This window comes from Thunnus maccoyii, chromosome 4 (assembly GCF_910596095.1).
Source record: "Thunnus maccoyii chromosome 4, fThuMac1.1, whole genome shotgun sequence".
NCBI classification, from domain to species: domain Eukaryota; kingdom Metazoa; phylum Chordata; class Actinopteri; order Scombriformes; family Scombridae; genus Thunnus; species Thunnus maccoyii.
The window spans coordinates 9044722-9065008 of record NC_056536.1 but is presented as its reverse complement, the minus strand read 5'-3'; the positions used below and the strand labels follow the sequence as shown (position 1 = coordinate 9065008).

The window sequence follows — 20287 nt, the reverse complement described above, 5'->3', positions numbered from 1 at the left end:
GGACACTTCCAATCAGCTCAGTAAACATTTATCTACAGCAAGGCCAAGTGTGGTTTGCCTAAGCTGACTGAAAACACAGAAGCAGCTGCATTGTTACCACCCCTTGTGATAATTCACAGTAACTATGGAAATGCTTGCTGCTAGTGTATGTGCAGAGATTGCTGCCTCTAGTGCTTCTGCAGCATGTCTTGCTGAAAAAAACAGCACTCATATCGAAGAAGTAATTGTGTAATAGCGAACATTATTTACCAATACACGTGCATCCTAGTGTAACCACAGAAAACACTGCCTATTAGTTTTGAATCGGAAAGGGACATAAGAAGCAGAAAGCAGGAGCAAGACATCTCCTTTCTTCTCTTGGTGCTCTCTCAACAAAGCAATGACTCAGGAAAAAAACCTGTGTTTACTGTTGATATGAGAGGTTCAACGCTGATTATTTGACACCAGACACCAAACTAATGAAAGTTAATTGGAGGCAGCAACACTAATAAGGTCTTACTTCCTATGAGATGGACTGGATTTGAATAGAGGAGGCAAGCTGACCACGGACATTGTAGTGGACGACACCATAATTACCACTAAAATGGGGATCAAATGTGCTGGGGAAGTGGCGGTGCAGTACTCACGGCTGGGAGTGTGCTGTCTCGTAACGCTCGAAAGCGTGGCTCAGGTCGTGCTTGTTGTTCATGTAACACTGGGTGCACAGGTCATAGTCGAAGCACACCTTGCACTTCCATCGCATTCCCATGATGCCATGCTTCTTGCAGCTGTCACAGATGATGTTGGAGTGACGCACACCTGGAGGGGAAGGAGAGGTGGTTGAGGAGAAGTCAGTGGGGCTTTAAATCCAACATGCCTGAGGTTTCAAAGACATACATTTTTTTCTGAGGAACTTGTCATGTCCTGTATAATAAGATGGAAGTTCTATACTACTCTGTGTCTCCCGTATGCAAATCACTAAGCAGACAAGGCATATGTCATGTCCTTACCGATGTCACAACGGCTAATATCATGAGATGTGGGAGAACTGAGGCACAAACAGAATGACAAAAATACCCCCATCCCCTTAGCTCCTCATCGCTTCTCCTCCTCTTCTTTCGCTTCATTAATTGAGGGGCAAGCTTCTGAGGCAGAAAAATGGCGCTTTAAATGGAGCAAAATGCTAATGAGTCCTGCATTAATGTGTGTGTCATTCAAGTCCAAAAGAGAGCTGGATGGCTGACAACAAGAGATGGTCTTTACTGTACCATGTTTACTAAAAATGGGCTTTGGGAAGGTTGCATGAGCCACAGCGATGACAAATAGGCACAAATATGCAAGATTTTAGAACACTTAAAAAAGGGGTTTCAACAAAAAACATGGAAAAAACACTTTGGACAGAAAAGGACAAAGCTGATCCTGAGTGGTATAATAATAATATGGGTTTTTAAAGCTGAGAGAAATATTTTTGCAAAAGTATTAAAAAAGATGATAGTTTGTGCTGAAAATAAACATATAAATTTGGTAAAACCATACAGAGACCAAGGATGATTGTGTCTGCAGAGGGTTCTCAATGTTGTTGCAGCAGAGTATGAGTATGGCGGACTTCTGCACTCTAGTGTAAAGAGCATGCAGGCAGCTGCAAATTGATTAATTCAAAATGCTTATGTGAATTCAAACTATTTATCTTTTTATTAAAAATAGGAAACACCAAACACCTGTGCTGACATCAACAGCTGAGTATCAAACTTAAAATACTTTTTGGATAACGAACAAAATGTGTCTCAATTGCCCCAAATGTAATATTTTATTTAGGCAAAGTTCTTGAACAACAATGCATTTAAGAAATGTGGGTTATTTTGTTAAGCTGAAAAACAAAGTTTTATGAAAAAGCATTTTTATAAGTGTTTCTTAATGTAACTTATCAAAAAATTATTGTTTTTTGATACTTTTTCAATACCTGAGTACTGAAACTCAGGTATTGTATTGGAAACAATAACCAGTTCTAGTTGGGCCGGTGTTTTAGTATGACCCTAGACTTCCAATCTAGGGTCATACCGATTTGATTACCGATTTGAGCGTTATCATAGAGCAGCAGGTCGTAAGAGCCCTGGTAGCCAGTGCGGTAGTTGGTCCGTGTGCCGCTGTCCCACTGCACCACTACTGTTTTGTCTGGCGTAGTGGTGCTGCCCTGCCGCCCGATCTCCACCACAGTTCCCACATGGCCCTCGCCGTCATCCTGGTTTCCCCATTTCCAGTCCAGGCCGCGCACTACACGCATGCCCACCTCCATGCTGCCTCTGCTGGGGCCTGGCCTGGGGGCTGAGCGCAACGGCCTGGGCCTGGCAGCGCTGTCACTTCCGCTGCTGCTGTGCCTCCGGGGCTTCTGAGGGGCAGTGCTGGCGCGCGCTGACGATATCGCGGGCAGTGATGGCACCAGCGGTGTTTCTGGGAACAGGTCAGGGGTAACTGGAGGTAACAGGAGATAAGATTAAAAGTTCAGTGAAACCTGGGAAAAATACAGCAGCAAAGTCACAGTAGGATAGTGCAAGTAGATACATTTGTGCAACAAAGTCATGATGAAAAAAAAAAGCGACTTCTTCACTTCTTTCACCAAGTTACTACTGTACATAACAAACAGCTGATCTTTGCTATGAGCTTCACTAAACTTGGGTCCGTTCCACTGCTTGTAAATGAGGAAATTGTGCAACCTGTGTGTTGTCCGGCTACGTGTCTATCAGTGGCCGCGGAGGGACTCATGAAGCAACGCGCCATATGTCTCATTAACTTCATAGAAATATTTTTTCTCTTTGCTGGTGGATCACTCACTGGAGGCCTTGCTGTGTGTCATGGCACACTTCTGGAGAGGGCAGTTGGACATGACCGCGATGCCCTGCTGCGCTAATCAAGCCCTGACCTGACACACACACTTGTACTTGCATCATTACCAAGACAGTCCATTGGCTTCAATCATGTCCCAAACCACAACCATAACACTCAACTACCTAAACCTAGCCCTAAACTAGCAATCATGAGGTGTAAGATGTAAAAATGTAAGATGAAACAAGAGTTAAGTTTCACAAAGCATCTGTGCTGCAGCCTATAGGATCAGCCATTCAGCCATCAAGTTGAGTACAGTGTTATTGTGGCTGCTTAATCAAAAGGTTAGATTAAACCTAACCTCAATTACACACCCCACTGGTTTGAAATTTTGAACAAAAAGGTTTGTACTTGTTATTTTCAAGAAGAGGCAAAAAAGTGGTAGCCAAGTAACAAAAACAAAACAATACCAACATTTAAAAATACTCAAAATACTCATATAGCATAGCACACATCTCAGGTCTCAATTTGTATGGACTTGCCTGTATCTGACTGTAATTCCAACATCAACCCTAAAATTTGAATTGAAACAATTTAAGTGTTCTCTAGAAGAAATAAATAGGTCAAAATCTTGTCTTGAGGACAGACAAACTCACACATTCACACCCTTTTGAATGAATGCTGCCGGGTGCTAGAAATAAGAGCTAACACAGGAAGGAAGTGGCATCTATGTGGTAGCTTGAGTCAGCAATATAGACAGGAACATTTGCTGAGGATCATGACCATCAGCAGATGGCCAATCAGGTGCGTTAATAATCACATGTGACACATCAGAAATATCCTTTTATACACTCTGCTGCAGTGTCCTTTCTCCACCCTTACAATTATTAATAAGCACTCCTCGTTGTTACTGCAGTGCTATTTCTGTGACTAATTGTACAACAAGAAATGTTTGTGAGGTTGCAGAAAGAGAAATACGCAGGTTTGTAAAACTCAAGGACAGTATACAGCTTTTGTTCATATGTCGACCAACAAAAAACTACAGCTTTCAGATTGAACATGCTGTGTTTGTGATTGTTTATGCTTCTGTTCTTAAACAGCATTTAAAGGGCTACTACATTATTTTAACGGTGCACTTCCATATAGTCAAAAGAGACATGAGAGACAGATTTACAAAAGAATGGTCAAAATCGCAGCAGCAGAGGCTGAGATATCCTAACTTTTAGTGTGTAGTATGGAACAACTCCAAAAATACCAGATCCTACATTTCCCATAATGCAACAACCAGCATGTGTTAATTAGACATACTTGCCTCATAAATGTTGAAATGTGTAGTCTCTGAGCGCAAACTGAGGGTTTTTTTTTTTTTTTACAATTTTAAAAATCCTCCAGATCCACATGAGACCTTGTACAGCTGTTTGCACAGACTAAGTAGTTCTCACCATGACAGGGAAACAGACTTAAATGAGTTAAATCAGTCGAGTTCCGCTTTAAGTAGAGAAGCAAGCCCACTGAAGATCTGACATATGCCACATGGGGAAGTAGGCTAATACACAGTCAAGAAAGTTGAGCCTAATTATTGTCACTTTTCACCATTAAGACAGGCTCACACTCACTCCTACTGTGTATTAACATCCCATATAGACAACACTACCTCGGAGGTCTCGCATGACTTTTTGAGAATGCTGACATTTGATTGTAATGTGATAAACCTTTAACGAACATGCCAGCCAACTTACGTTTTCCAGCAATATTAAGAGGTTAACTTCCTTGCAATACTAACAGCCCAGGATTTACCATTAATGTTGGTAGCATTTATGACCTATAATCAAATCACTGTTATCACTATGCACTCGTACAGTTGACAAAAACAGAAATAGAAAGCTGCATCAGTAACAGCACTTGATTGTGTGACTGGCTACATTGCAACACAAAATAAGTGATTACAGAGATGGTTGGAAGTCACACAAGAGAGGCTACCCTGAAATCAAGTGCCATGTTTGTTAAGAGGTTCTATACATCTGGCCACATTCCTCAGCTGATGGTGGTGGTAATCCATCATTTCCTTGTTTACAACCACCACTGAGCTGAATTAGGATAATCGGCAGACTTGCGCCTTTTGTGTGGACAGCAAACATTTAGTGAGTTATCTAAACCATGTAAACAGGGAACATTCAACATGTAAATACTGTTTTTAAATCTGTATGTGTGACTATGACCTTAAGGTTGCCTAATACCCTCCATTTATCTGGTACCTTTTACCCAGGATGCTCTAGTATATAGCCTGATAGGTCAGCCACAGTGTTGAGTTACAAAATCTTTCAGTAATAGGGCGGAAAGATGTCTGTAATGCGGCTGAGATTAAACGTGCACGCTTATCAAGATTACAATGTCATTCTGGTATTAAAAGCATCTGCTTAAGCATAAAAACATAGGGGATGTAGGGGATCAAAGGAGGGAAAGCAGGCTGCTTATACTCAATTTTCTGTCCGAAATGACAGCTTAGCCTCTTTTATGTGCTGGAATAATATCCAAGCCAGTCTTCTAACATTTCAGCATGCAAACAGAGGAGCTGTCACAGGCAGTGGACGGCTTTCATGCAGCTCCCCGCATTCTGGATGTGGATTGATGTAAGAAATGCCAAGTTATGGCTGGTATGTTGTAACAATAGCTGACATTACAATCATGATAAAAACACTTAAAACCCTTAATTCAATATTTACTGTATATCAGGCCCATGAGGGTGAAAAGCAGCCGGCTTTGAACAATCTAGCATTCTGGTTTGAGGAACTGTTTTCCAGACACAGACAGAAAAAAAACTTTACCTACCACCTACATTTAAAACTGATCTACTACCCACACATACCCACCCCCCTAACTCGCTAACATGTTCCAGGAGAATTCAGGCCAAGCACACTGATATCTTATCATTATTAAACAGACTACGACTGGTACTGACAGGTAGACAAAACACAGGGGATTGAGGGGACGACTCTACCTACACAACAAGTTCCTATCCCACATCTACAGGGACGCCATTTCTTACTGTGAGCTTTATCTTTGCCCTCCATGCACTAGAGAAAGATGAATACACAAGCTGCACTATTTGCGCTACATGAAATCAGAAGAGATATGCTCATCTTCTTAGGCTAAATCCCATTGCATGTTATTCTGTATTACATTATTATTTCTGTGCTGACAGATGGTCACAGATAGAAAATCCTCCCCACATATGAAGCGATAAATCGGAATCAAGAGTGAATCCTATAAGTGACTCCTAAACAGGAGATGTGGAACTGCAGATGTACAGCAGGTAAAGCAGCCTCAATAGCTTTGAAAATCACAACTCAGTATATATTAACGGAAAGAACAAGCAAGATTTATTGTACAAAACCTTTCTAAAAGCTTTCAAGGTGACTGGTAATATAGTTTTAGGTGTAAGATTGGAGAAACAACACGATAAATAAATACAGATGTAAAAAAAAACACTCAGTGTGCTCTAGACAGAGAAATAATATAGCCTTGTGTTTGTAATAACACTCTTCTGGTCTGAACAGTGTGCACTCTAACATCATGTTTTATATTTGCACTTTTTATCTTTTACACTGTTTATTTATGCATTTTTATATTTGTGTGTGATGTTATCTACAGCAGGACTGCGCAAACGGTCCCAATGATGAAATCTCTTCTGATTGTTTACTAGTTCACTACCAGGAAATTTGCAATAGCCGAGATGTTGCACGGGTCAATGACCACAACTACAACTGTTATAAATACTGTGACCTATAAAAATAACATACATATTAATAGCTTTTATAAAGAACTCAATAAAAATAAATCACATTACTGACGTAAGTGTTAAAATGTCAGACATACAGCATATCCTGATGATCATCCAAACTATTTACAACATTCAGTAGCAGTGTCTAAAATTAATTACTTGACTCGTGCCAAAGTTGCAAAAACTCAACAAATTAAACTGAAAGTCCAAAATAGTCCATTTTCAATTCTATGTTCTTGGATACTGAATCAGGTCCTGTTTGTAACATTTAATTAAGAGATGAGAAAAGATTTAGAGCTTTAAATTATGAACTATAGTAAGTTAACTTTGTGTATTTTGACATGTCATAGCTGGACATACACAGGTATAATAACTAATATGTAATAACATTAACGAGGGGTCTGTTCCACCTACGTGTTCCAGTAAACCACTACAGTGAGCCCACATGCACAAGAGGAAGGACCTGAAACCTGCACATATAAATGGAATGATTCATGTCATTAATTACACATGTGCATTTCCTGGTATGACATGTTAATGTACCCTATCTGATAGAGGGCCTTTTTTAATGTACCGTGTACTGTATTGTCAAAAGCAAGGAAATAGCAGTCCAAAGCAGTTTGACATAGACAAGCAGCTATATAAACAGAAGCCATACAGAAAAAATATTTTGTTGAATCAAAATGTTTAGCAGGAGGCTGTCATCAATAAATCCACCAGAGTCAGATTTTAGCTGATTTGGTCAAATTTCACCTGAATACTAACTAAGTGTAACCTAGATGCAGTTGGCTGGTTTAGCCAGCTTTGCACAGAGTTGAAATTAGTTTCTAACATGGGAGTAGCAACATATCAACAATGCAGGCTAATACTTATTGACACCCAATAGATGCAGCTGCAGCATGTGCTCTGTTGTTCCAGAGGTTGGCTGTAAAGTGTATGTTCACTTTACTTTTCTCTGTAAGGGGGGTTGAAGGCGGCCATGACCAGGCCACCTGTGTTACAGAAATGTCGCTGCCAATCTGTGACTGAGGGCTAAGAAGGGCAGGATTACAGCTCTCTGCCTAACAGATGGGCTGGCTTCCGCCATACACTGCTGAGGGCCAATCTGGGAGGGCAACGTCAACCTCCTTCACACAAACAACCAGACAGGTGTTTGTCCACAACACAAATACATACATGGCCATACAGACACACACACAAAAACTGCTAATGAATATTATGTAATTTCCATAAAGTGGGTGTATTATGCCACTGAAGGTTTAACTTGAAACCTTTTTTTAAACTGCTGCACATAGCATTTTAAAAATCAATAATACATTGGCTAATTAATTATGATAGCTGATATGATTATATTTTTGTACACAAATAAGGTAGAACTCATTAATTAACATATTTCATATTTCAATTTTCAATTATCACTTCATTTCCCATAAATCCTTTGCAAATTTAGAAAACTACAAATACAAAGTTCAAAAACTTTTAAAGCAAGCAGTAACCTTCATGTGATTTTGTATCTTTTCAAGTTTGAATGTATTGTATATTAAAAACACAGCTATAGTGAGTGAATATTGTTCAATCAGGACTGTGGAACTGTACCATCTTCTTTTTTGTGCAATACAGCAATCTACCTTTGTGCTGTAAAGCAGATCAGCACATTTTCCTCTCGGTGACCAAGACGAACACAGTGTAAAATGAAGTGGAGCGCTAGTACACTAGACACTGTCAAACAGTGCTGCAATAGGAATGGGATGCCTCGGGTCCCGCATGATCAGAATCTCCACGGAAGCAGGCGGAAGTTGGATCTAGTCTTGACTTTCACTGTCTGGTAGCATTGGAGTGATTAAACAAAATGTTTAAGAATCAATACAATGCTGGTACACGTGTCCCTGCTTCTAGTTTAACTCAGCCAGTGTTATATAAGGCTCAGGGGCATAGGCCAATGACATGACAAACTAGCCACAGACATTGATGGTTTCACTGAGCAGATATGGCATATTTGTAATTCTTCACCCAACCTACAGGCAGATCCAGTTCAGCACACTGATAATAATCACTGAGCAGCTTCAAAAAGGAAAATGAATCATGAGTACTATTATTGGCAGACTCATTGCCATCAGATATGTGAGGCAGCAAAGGCCTACTGGGGCTGCATGTCTTATGACACGTGGTCTGACTGGCTTATATCCTCACTCTAATGTCTAATAAGAAGAGGCTGTTTGCCTGTGCTGTTCTTTTTTATATTGCTGCCACTGGACTAAAATGCTTAGCAGTGTGTAATCTACACACAGGCTCTATGACTGCAGCCTCATCAAACTTAATGTCAGAAATGAGTAAAAGCCTGCTGGAACTGGTTTATGTCAGAAACATCTGGTGGCCAGAGGACTTTCAGGAAAATCAATACGGACTCTGAGTAAATAACACATTTACAAAGATTTCTTCAGAGTGGGCGACAGGGCTAAAATAAGACCCTCCATTCTCCGTTTCAGGCTTCTGCTTTGCCTACATTCCTTTATTCTTATCTCACTCAAACAAGCACTGCGTACTCGGATCATATAGCATTATTAGATATCTCCATCCAACCTTTTGAGTGTGGAGTTGTAGAATTATCACAAGTAATTAAACAATCATACAACTACTGAAACAAAAACACAATGTTCTGCATTGATATCACCAAGTACTTATCTCATCAGCATTGTCCAAAAGCATCCTTACAAAACCTAATGGCTGCAACAAAAGATTTAAAAAGCAACTTGATAACAGCAGAATTGTTCCTCTTACTAAAAACTCTGCAAAGCAAACCATACTCCTGAAGAACACTTACTGTACTGTACGTTTGAGGACACTGTGCAGCATTGCTGAGATTATCATATGCTATTATTGTGAATTATCATACTCACTCCCCATGATCTTCAGCCCACTTTTGAACATGTTTGGCAGCTGGATTCCAGTATGCCGTGACACCATGAGGCTTGCGCTGCTTTTATTCCAGGTAGAAGAACAGCACCATCTGAAATCCTGAGCGCTATGAAGCAGTCATCTTACTAATGGGGGAGTGAACCCTTTCTGGCCCATTCTTTGTATTTGGTTTGCTGTGAACTTTGCTCTTCGTTTTGGAACATGCAGTTTTTTTTTTTCCTGTGCTTGGTTGTTTTCTTTGTCTGACAGATGTTGCTCAAGGACTTGACAAGCCTGATGCTTTATCTGGAAAAAAAAGGCCAAGCTGGCTGAATAAGGTTAAGAAATGACTTACAAAAGAGCCATGCTGATCATACAAAAGGGATTGTATTAGAGGTAATCACATTACTTTGAATTATAATGGGGCATTGTTATGTCACATAATCAGTAGTGTGATGAAGCTTTGATCATTTCTCATGTTTGCTATGACTAGTTTCTTGTGAGATCCACACAACTGTAAGTCCAAACTACGGGGCTCTATCAGCTCAGGCTTGGACATCAAGTCGAATGTCATTTCAAAAGTCAATATTGAGTCACGTGTTGCCTGCGCAGTCCCCAATCTGTACTTGCTTCACCTCAAACAAACAACAACACAAACAAAATCATTCAATCTTATCTAGGCTACGCCTGGATGGTATCATTTCACTCGATGCTTGAAAGATGAAAACATATTGTCAACAACACAATCATCCTCCTTAAATCAATCCTACAGCTACACTATATGATTAGAACCTCTTTGAAACTGATTTTCAAAGTGCTGTAGCCACTGTCTGTATAATATAGTACCAGCTACTTAATGTTTTAGTAACTACTTCTAATACAGTCAAATACCTGCAACCTGGGCACTTAATATACTGTAACTGTCTGTAATAAAGAATCCACACACTAAAACCCCAAACTGCTTGCACAACTTTAACATCACTGTAAGATTATTGCAATGCAGTGTCTGCAGGTCAGGACAAACTTTTTTTTTTTGCCTTTATCATAACCAGTATGTTACACAAACAATGATAGCAGCAAGCCAGGCCAGCCAGATGTCTGCCTGCCTGCTTAGCACATCTATTAGCTGTACTACAGAAAGCAATGACATGTGGCAATATTGTAGCAGCATGGCCATGGACATGTACTGGCTGCATGTGTGTTGTCTTTGCATATGTTTATTTACCTATCTGGGAAGTAAATAGCGTCCACTATGACAGTCTGATGAAAACAGAAGCAGCCATATTTCATTTAAAGAACAAGGAGACTATATGGCTGATCTTATTTATGAAATACAAATCTCCTTTATTTCAAAAAGACCACATCTGACAAGAACGTATACTGCTCTACCTTAAAATATGAACAGTATCATTGCACAGATTTCACTGTTTTACAAGAGAGACATGCACTACCACCTACCAGACAAGACTGACATTTCCTGGATAAATAAACCATGTCCTGTTTAGCTGGTTTACCTGTTGGAATATTGGTGTGCAGCAGGGTGAAGAGATAGACGGACAAAAAAGGAAAGAGGAAGCAGCTCTGACCTCCTACTACATAAATGCATCAGATGGTGATGGTGGTCCCACCAGCTTCCAGCGAGACAAAAAAAATGCCACCTAAGGGCTGAAGCCCTAGTCTGATGCGCTCCCTGAATAAACCGGCCGAGGAGGAGGAGGAGGAGGGGATACAGGAGGAGGAGGAGGAGGCCGGTATTCCAGAGATGTCATATACAGTTGCAAGCAGAAACAGCGTCCTGCTGTACGGGTGAACAGCCTGGCTGTAGAGGATATGAGCTGCAGGAGGAAGAGGAGAGAGCCGCCAGCATTTAGTCCTTTGTGCGTTGTGTCAGCAAGGATTAGCACCGTGGAGGAGGTGGAGAGGAGAGGAGAAGAGAGGAGAGGGAGGAGGATGACCAGGGAGAGCGGCTGCCCGATGAGCGCTGCATTCAGGTTGACGTTCCCTCGCTTTCGCATAAAAACAGGCCAATGGGCTTTGCTCCGCACAGGACTCCTCTGATGCTATATTCCATCAGTAGAGGACGTGAGTGTCAGTCACACGTGTGTGAAGCCGACACACTGTGTTTACTGATCAATATGTACAAACACATGCGCATCAAGCTCTACATAAGGATGTACAGCCCTCTCTTTCATAGCCTGCGGGGACACCATTCGGTCTACTGCCAATGAGCAGACAAGCGGAGGACAGAGGGGAGGGGGGAGGGGCAATACATTTCAGGGGGGAGGGTCTGGGTGTTGTTATTTTTTGGAGGTGGGAGGGGGGTGTTGAGGGAAAAGGAAAGGGGTGGGGTTGGAGGAGATTTTGATGAATGGGCACCTGCCATGATTCTCATTTTCAATCGCAAACTGGTTTGTGCAACCGCTGCTGGTGAGCTGGCAATACCAACCCACAGTCTGCTCGAGGCTCACACAGAGAAGAGGGATGAGGGAGATTGTGCATGTGTTCCCCAATGCTTTCCTCGCCTTGAACAATACCCTTTAATGCAGTCACAGCTGTGGGAGACATTGACAATATGGTTCCAAAAAACAGCCGAAACGGCACGCTGCTGATGCTGGCACACACACATGAATGTACAGCTGGTATTGCCAGGATATGAATAGCCAATAAATGAGTGGGGGCTTAGGAAGCGGTTGAGACACAGTCTTATAATGAAGTTTATTACACCACTCTCCCATCTTGTAAACAAAGATGCTTCTGTCCATGTAATAGACTTGGTCCAGATCATATAAAAGAAAAGCATTCATTCAGACAGCTCCTCTTCCAATAGACACTGACACACACACACACACACACAAACACACACAGACGCACATGAACATAGCAGTCATCAGACTGGAAGGACTGTTGAAATATGGGCTTGTTACAGCCTGGGAAAAACACAAAGCTTAGATACTGGGATATAGCTGCAAGGAGTGTCTGATCAACCGGGCATTCTTGGAGGTAATCAAGCATAGTTTGAATCCACTAGTCCGTTATACAAGGCTGGAAGGAACAGCAAACATGTTTAGGACTTTAAAATCCTTCTTGAGCAAGCCATCCTTACTTCTCACACTAAAGCTTATACCATCTATGCATTGTGAATTCAGTCACTTACAGTATATATACCATTAATCTGTACAGAATGTAAGGTAACAGAATAATAAACATTTGAGGCAGAAATGCTTCTAAATCTGGACCTACCGCCTCTACTGTACCTATTCTTACTGGATCTTATCCTCCTACAAACCACTGTCATGAGCACCAAATATTCTCACAAACACTAGTGGAGTTTCTTCAGTCTATTCCAAACTAAATGACTCTCAGTTTCTCACACTTTTAGGGGTGCATGATGCACTGCAGCTCAAACTCTCAACTCTATAAGTATCACAAGACTGGCTTGTGGCCAGAAGGCTGTTGGTCTGAATCCCCAGTCCAGCTGGGAAGATCCTGGTAGGGAATTAGCAAACAAGCCTCCCCTCTTCAACATGTGCCAACTAGATCTAGACCGATGAATCAGCCAATATCAGTTTGTTGCAGCTATATCAGTATCTGTGCCTTTGTAGACAGATACAAGAATCTGCAGTACAGAAATGCCAAAATGGGTGTCACGTAATTTAGAAACCATTATACAGTTTTACTAACAAAAAGCACTAACAAGATGATTTTTACACTGTAAAATGTCCCGCTATTATATATTTTGACATTGTACATTTTCTGTAAATTCTATTAAGTAACTTATTATAAATAAACAGACAGGATGGAGATGGCTGTTTTTGGTAATACCTGACAAATCAAGGCGCTTTACATTCATCTAAAAATCCTGCAAATCCAGTATTGCCATGAAGCAGTCCTGCTCACTGTTTTTCAGTATCGTCCTTAATGGTGTAATACAACCAAAGATAATAATGTGAAAAATTGCAATGCAAAATTTGACAGTACACATTTCTATCATCTCATGATATCATCATATTGCCCAACCTTCAGCAAAGCACAGTTCAGCGGCTCACCAGCAGGCTTAATATGGTATTCTGAATTGCTGAAAAATGCCCTCAAGGCAGTACAGAATACGAGCCAGTCAGTGTCATCCAGTATAGATATATAATGGTTGCTTACTGCAAGCCTTTATTCTGGACTGATTCTAATGCAACATTTCATTTTGTGTCATACGAGTGCTTCAGGTTGATGATCTTGAAACAGTTTCAGAGGCTTTTCCCTCAAAGAAGAATTACATTCCGATGAACAATTGAATAGCACAAAATATCACATGTAAGGCCAGCGATGGCTTAGTACAAATGCTGCTTTCTGCAACCTCAAACAAACAATACTGGTATCGGCCTGTGGCTACCCATACTTGTTACTGTACTGGGGTGACACCTTATGTCAAGCTCCATATTTGAATATCATGCCATCAGCCAAGAATGCCTTTTTCTTTTTGAATTTCATTCTGATATTTTTTTGCAGAAAGTGGTTAATTAACACACTGGATACTGGAGGTGATGAGGAAACACTGCTAGCATTCCTTACTCAAACCAAAGGTGGCTATGATCCACGAGATGGCTTGTTAACTTTAGTTTAACTTAACATTAAAGTACACGTACAGTTATGGTGTACATTAAATGTAGCAAAATTGGAACAACTCTAAAATATGTCCTACACACAGAGTCTGAAGAAATTATGTAGGAATTATTTATCCACAATAAAACAAGTTCCATTAAAATACTTGCACAAATGCATACCAAGAATTTATGTAAAAAGATCTATCAGAGGCCAAGAACTAAAAGGTAAACAGAAACAAAAAAAGGTCCCATTAAATGATCACAAGGCTAGTTTTGCACAGGATACCTTTAAATTACCAATAAAGAGGTGGACACAGTCAGAAACCCTTTTCAAAAGTTATCCCAAGTATTAAAAGTGTCTTACCTTGAGAATTTCCACACATTTTCCCCAATTTCATCTCAATTGCTATCAACTGATCACATATGGCTAGACTGGCTAACTAGGCATTTCTGTGATGTAAGCCAGCAAACATTTCGAACTAGATTATTGTGATGTATATTAGTGGAGACAAGACAAAGAAACAAGAGTGACTGAAACTTTGCTACCAAGTAGGTGTGGCTGCAAGCAATTGGGACTATAGTATGTCCAGTTTTGTAGCAGCTGCAACTGGGCTCTTGCTTCATCACTACCAAATGTCCAGAAAAATGACAGGTGTTAAGGGTCAGGTCTCCTGTAACAGCTACACTCTTAATACAGCATAATGGCATAGTCCTAACATATGTCAGTTCAGCCAAACACTAGTAAAGCAACTGTAATTCTTTTACAGTTCTCCTATTTTGTTTTTTTGTCTTTTTGAACTTAGGTGACAGCGACTGTTCCTGCCATCCAGCACAATGCACAGCACAGACTGACAACTTGACCAATGCCGACAGGTACAGTAAAACAACCATGACACCCAACCGGTCAGCTAGACAAAGTTAGTTTACTGGCTAGTCAAGTGAAAATGACAGTTACGAAGGTAACTATGGTTCTGTGAATCCCTGAATGACTGCCAGTGGCAGTAAACAAAGTGGATATGTCTCCTCGCACTCTGCGCAGGTCAAGCTCTTGTATAGACAGTCACATATGTGGCTGTAGGCTACGTGCGTGTCCCAGCTATAAATACCACGTGGTAGCCTGCATCCGGCCTCTCAGGGTCTTCTCGTTCCAAAAGGTTCCAAGAGACTGGCAGTCATCCAGAAATTTAGAGAACCACAGTTACCTTTGTAACTTCCATTCTGTTTCATTCCTTCCTGACTGCCAGTGGCAGTAAACAAAGTGGATGACTCATACCAGTAGTGTCAAAGAACAATACCCACCTACTGGTCAACTGTAGAAACCAATGGCAGAATAGCAGATGCTAGCATGGACCCAGAGGCCACATTAAGGCGACAGAACCTCAAGAATGTGCAAGGCATTGTCCAAGATGCCACCACACACATCTCCGATAGTGATACCCCCCTCATTACCACCCAGGATGTGACCACACCCCTGGTAGAATGACAGATAACGTCTGAAGGGGAAGCTTTACCTGCTAATTCATTAACCTGTTTGATTGTCTCAACAATCCAGTGGGGAGCCTTTGTTTAGACAGAGCCTGTCCCTTGTTATTTCCTCTGTAGCAGACAAACAGCTGCTCTAAGTGCTGAAAACTCTACATTGCCTCAATGTACAGCCACAATGCTGGACACAGTAAATTAGCCCTCTCCTCCAGCTTGGATCTAAACAGGGGAGGATGGTACACCAGCTTGGATCTAAACAGGGGAGGACGGTACACCTCCAGTTCTACGGCCTGATTAATATTGCTGGGGGATAAAACCTTTGGTAGGAAAGTGCGTCTATCCCAAGCGGGGAACTGGTCTCCACCAAGGAAAATCAAAGAAGACGATGAGTTGTGCACTCTGAGGCAAATAGATCTACATGGGCTTCCCCATACCAATCCCAAATCATCTGCACTACCTGTGGGTACAACCTCTATTCCCCAGGGGGCAGCCCCTGGCGTGAGAGGTAATCTGCCACAGAGTTCGCTCTGCCTGGGAGATGCATCATCTTCAGGGAGGCCAATTGAGGATGAGCCCAGGTCCACAATCTCTGCGCTTCAAGGCCTCCAGTTACCTAGTCCCCCCTTGATGGTTGATATGAAACACCGCTGAGGTGTTGTCTGTTCGAATGAGCATATGGTTGCCCTTGAGAAAGGGCAAGAAGTGCCTAAGCGACAAGTAGACAGTCCAGAGTTCTAGGACACTGATGTGCAGCCCTCCCCACTGAGGGCTCCAAACTCCCTTGACAGACCTCTTTTACCATACTGCCCCCCAATCATGAGGTGAGGCATCTATTGTCACCACCTCTTGCCTAGCTGGGACTGAGCCAAGAGGAACATCATGCGGCAGAAATGTATTGTCCTCCACTGTTGGAGATGAACAAGGCACTTGGGGGTGACTCTGACCTTAACCCACCTGTGTAGACAAGGATCCATGTAGAGGCTGTTGCACCTCTGCAGAGAGAGAAGATGCAGCAGCCCCAGGCCTAGACCAAGCCACACCTGACATCATGTCACGATGAGGGTGGACATCAAGCAGCCACTTTCTCATCAAAGGCAGCCACATCATTTGTGGAGGATCAGCGAGTCAATACACTAGCCCACAGGACATGTGATCCAGGCCATGTTCCTCTGCATTGCGTAGCCTGCCATGGTGCCCTTGGATCCCTTGGTAGGTGAGGGTGGAACTTTACAGGGTGGGGCTGCAGGAGTCCATTGAAAGAACAGGTTGCCCACAAGGTGAGTAGCTGGTGTGTCATCCAGTCCAACCTTAGCCAGGATTGCACGCAGTGTCGCTCACAATGGAAAGGGTCCCTCCCCCAGCTCGGTACTCCCAGAGCTACTGAGGGAAGTCTCTGAGCCATCCTTAGCCTCTACACTTGCAGACTAAGGCTGCATTCACACCAATTCAGGCGGTGCGGCGAAAACGCCAGTCATCCCGTTCATTTGAATGGGGGTAGTGCGGCTCGGCTGCGGCCGTTTTGGCTGCTGCAGCGCCGCACCAGACTGTGGCCAGAAAGTTGAGCAAGAGTCAACCAAATGCTTTAAGCTGCTCTATTTCAGCTAGTAAAGCCTCCATCTCCTGGTGAGAGGGACTTTTTACGTTCTGGGCTACTGCACTCTTCAAGCAGTCACTTCTTCTCTAGAGCCAGAGCTTCTATGAGTGAGCCCTGACAGAGGGTGGAAGATCATCTCCAAACAGGAGGACTTCCACCTGACACAGCCTCTCCTCTCTCACTGAGAGTGGCAAAATGCTGCAGTTAATGCTTGGGTCAGACAGGGCTATCTTAAGGTGACCCACACCCACACACTTGGGGCACAACTCATGGCGATCCTCAACCTGAAGTTGAGCTCCACAAGATGCACCCGCAAGCATTGTTTAAATCCAAACGGGGTCAGGATAGGAAATCTGAGCGAGAACTGTGACTGTGCCACAGGATGTGAATCAGAACCTCTAGCAGACTTATATCACAACCACAACTAGACAAAAAAGTGGCTAGCCAGTCAGGCTAGTCCAGCCTGCTGTTTGCCTGTTCACCTGAACTGCACACGTAGCCAGGTAATCCAAGCGAGAACTGCAGCACAGAACACGACTGGATCCTCCAGCAACATCTCAGCAACTAGCTAAAGACCAACTGTAGACTCCAAGCTAGCTGCCTGTCTTTTAAGTAACTTACCAAGCTAAGCTAGGAAGACCAGACGAGAGCTGTGGACAAACCACTGCACGTGAATGGAACATCCACAAGAGACAAGACATTTAGTGTAGCTAGTGAGTGAGCCACCACAACACAAGGACACTCGAAAACCTCCAGAGAGGAAAGAGGGAGAAGTAGGATTGCTTGACAATACAAGATCATACAGGCCAGAGGTAGACTACCACATGGTATTTATAGCTGGAACGGACAGGTAGCCTACACATCACACATGTGACTTTGCTATTTAAGATCTTGACCTGCGCTGAGCCTGAGGAGACATATCCACTTTATTTACTGCCACTGGCAGTCAGGAAGGAATGAGACAGAACTCCACGTACTGCCTGCTCTCTTATGTGGAGACTATAGGGATGTAACAGTGTGTTTGTCCAAACCATTCGGTTCAGGATATTTGGTTCGGTACTTGACTTTCCTCAGTTCGGTATGCTCCATGACCCAAATAATTACTGTCAAAATAGTTCAATAATCTACTTACTCCAACGTGTGGAACAAGTTCAAGTTTATGTAAAGTTCTCACATAATGTTTTGGCAGCGCACCACTAATACATCCATGTAACATGTTCATGGATGTATTTGAGCCGGCTTAGCCAAGTTAGCCTGGTTACCCTGTAGTGTCGCTGCCATCAGAATGACAAACGAGGCCCATAACACTGACCAAGTGCGACACTAGTGCACTATTATTAAAGGCCCTATGAAATGAAAAATACATTTTCCCAGTTTTAATCCTGAGTCCCTGTGTTAACTGTTCATTTATCTCATTATATGTAAAAAAAAAAAAAAAAAAAAAATCAGTATCAGAGTATTTTTACATCAAAATCCCTGTCTTTTCTCTCCCTGTAAAACTCAAGGGTGTTTACAAAAGCTCATCCAATCAAATGTGACTTTGGGCAAGCGGCTAACCACACTGGTCATATAAAACCACACTTCACTGTTTATGGGCCGAAGTAGCGAACAAAGCAATATGGAGAGAGATAGGACGAGATGCGCATTTGGATATTAGTGGGCAAAAACTTTGCACACAAGCACTTTGTCTTTTGGTGCCTGCTCATCTCTATGTATGGTTTAATGCTGCTGTGTGTGGCTATCAGGTGATGCTGGACTAGTTGTTGCTTTGAGTGTAGATAGATTTTCAGTTTGTTCACATTAATTCCTGTAATGTCTATTGATTACACTCTGGTGATTGACAAGTATAGCTATCATTGAAAGCTTACTGTTGGATGAGGCCACCAATTTAAATAATACATATAAAATGATTAAATAGCCTACTTGAGGCTTCAGTTTAGGGCTGCTACTATTATTTTCTTTATCAACTAATCTGCCAGCCCAGATTAATTGATTAATCATTAGGTCAAAGAAATGTGAAAAAAATGTAAAAATGGCCCGCCCATAAATGTCCAGCCAGTTACTTTCCTCTGGCGCTGGGACTGACCAGCTGGAATATGAGAACTGCTTCAATCCGGTGCGTTACTAATAGGCACGTCAAACTGTGGAGAAGAGCTGCTCGATATTTTGAGAATAAGCAAAAAATTTCAATTTAAAATTGTATTTCCCAAATTACATTTGTTTTAAAATATATTATCTTAATTTCATATATGAAATGGCCCAAAATGATCCCTTTAAACGTATGACTGCCTAACACAATTAAAACAGGGCATGAAATGATTCCATCCCACAATTTTTTAAACAAATACGTGTTAATCACTGTAACGTGATCAATATGAGATGTTTCCACTACACATGATTATGATGGGATATGCAGTTTCGGGTCAGGCGCGGATCTGGTGTTGATGGGTCGGGTCAGGTTGTGTTACTAATTGGCCATATGTGCGGGTGGAGGGGCGTGTGCGGTGTTGCACGTCGCCCGGGCGGGGCGGGGCGGGGCTTGAAAATAAGACCCGTGCAGGACTCTGGTTGGCAGTGCAGCGATAGTCTATTTTGGGATTTTAAACTGTTATGCCCAATCGGAAAGTGGCCCATATTCTACATATTAACCTGCTCTGTCATTGTGTACACGCTATAAATACAGTTTGTAGGTAAATATTGTGTAAGTTGTGTGGTCACCCGGTTTCACCAGCCTACCATCTGTTTAACTTGTGATCATCAGTGTGATACTGCAACGAGATTCAGTGTTTCCTCTCAAGCAAGCGATTTAAAAAGACTGAATTCAGGAAAATAAGTGAAGAAATGTGAATGTTTCTTGTTAGCGACACCATTTAATTTACACAATGCAAGACAAAAAGGAGCAGACGCATATATAGTGTGTAAACATTCAGTGTAAGATAATTTAAGACTTTTCGGAGGACACCTACATGTTCTGTTCGTGTTTTCAACAGCTGCCGTCGTAACCACGACAACCACGACTCGTTCCGCTGATAGTCACCGGTTAACACGGTCACCGGTTAAACCGAAACAGGCAGTTTACTGAACACGTTTCATCCTTACATAAAAGTCAGGAGCTGCTTCTGGATCGCATGCAAATGTATC

The 20287-nt window shown here is 42.1% G+C and overlaps 1 protein-coding gene across 1 annotated transcript in view; it reads right to left on the bottom strand.

The window, feature by feature from the left end:
- The window catches only part of mib2 (MIB E3 ubiquitin protein ligase 2), a 50258-nt gene that overhangs the window by 29608 nt on the left and 363 nt on the right, over positions 1 to 20287 (bottom strand). Inside the window, exons 2-4 of the mRNA XM_042408898.1 lie at positions 9478 to 9781; positions 2050 to 2448; positions 627 to 798 (exon numbers count right to left, since the gene is read on the bottom strand). Of these exons, the coding sequence (XP_042264832.1) occupies positions 627 to 798; positions 2050 to 2448; positions 9478 to 9544 (638 nt within the window). The 5' untranslated portion in view covers positions 9545 to 9781. The remainder of the gene's footprint in view (positions 1 to 626; positions 799 to 2049; positions 2449 to 9477; positions 9782 to 20287) is intronic.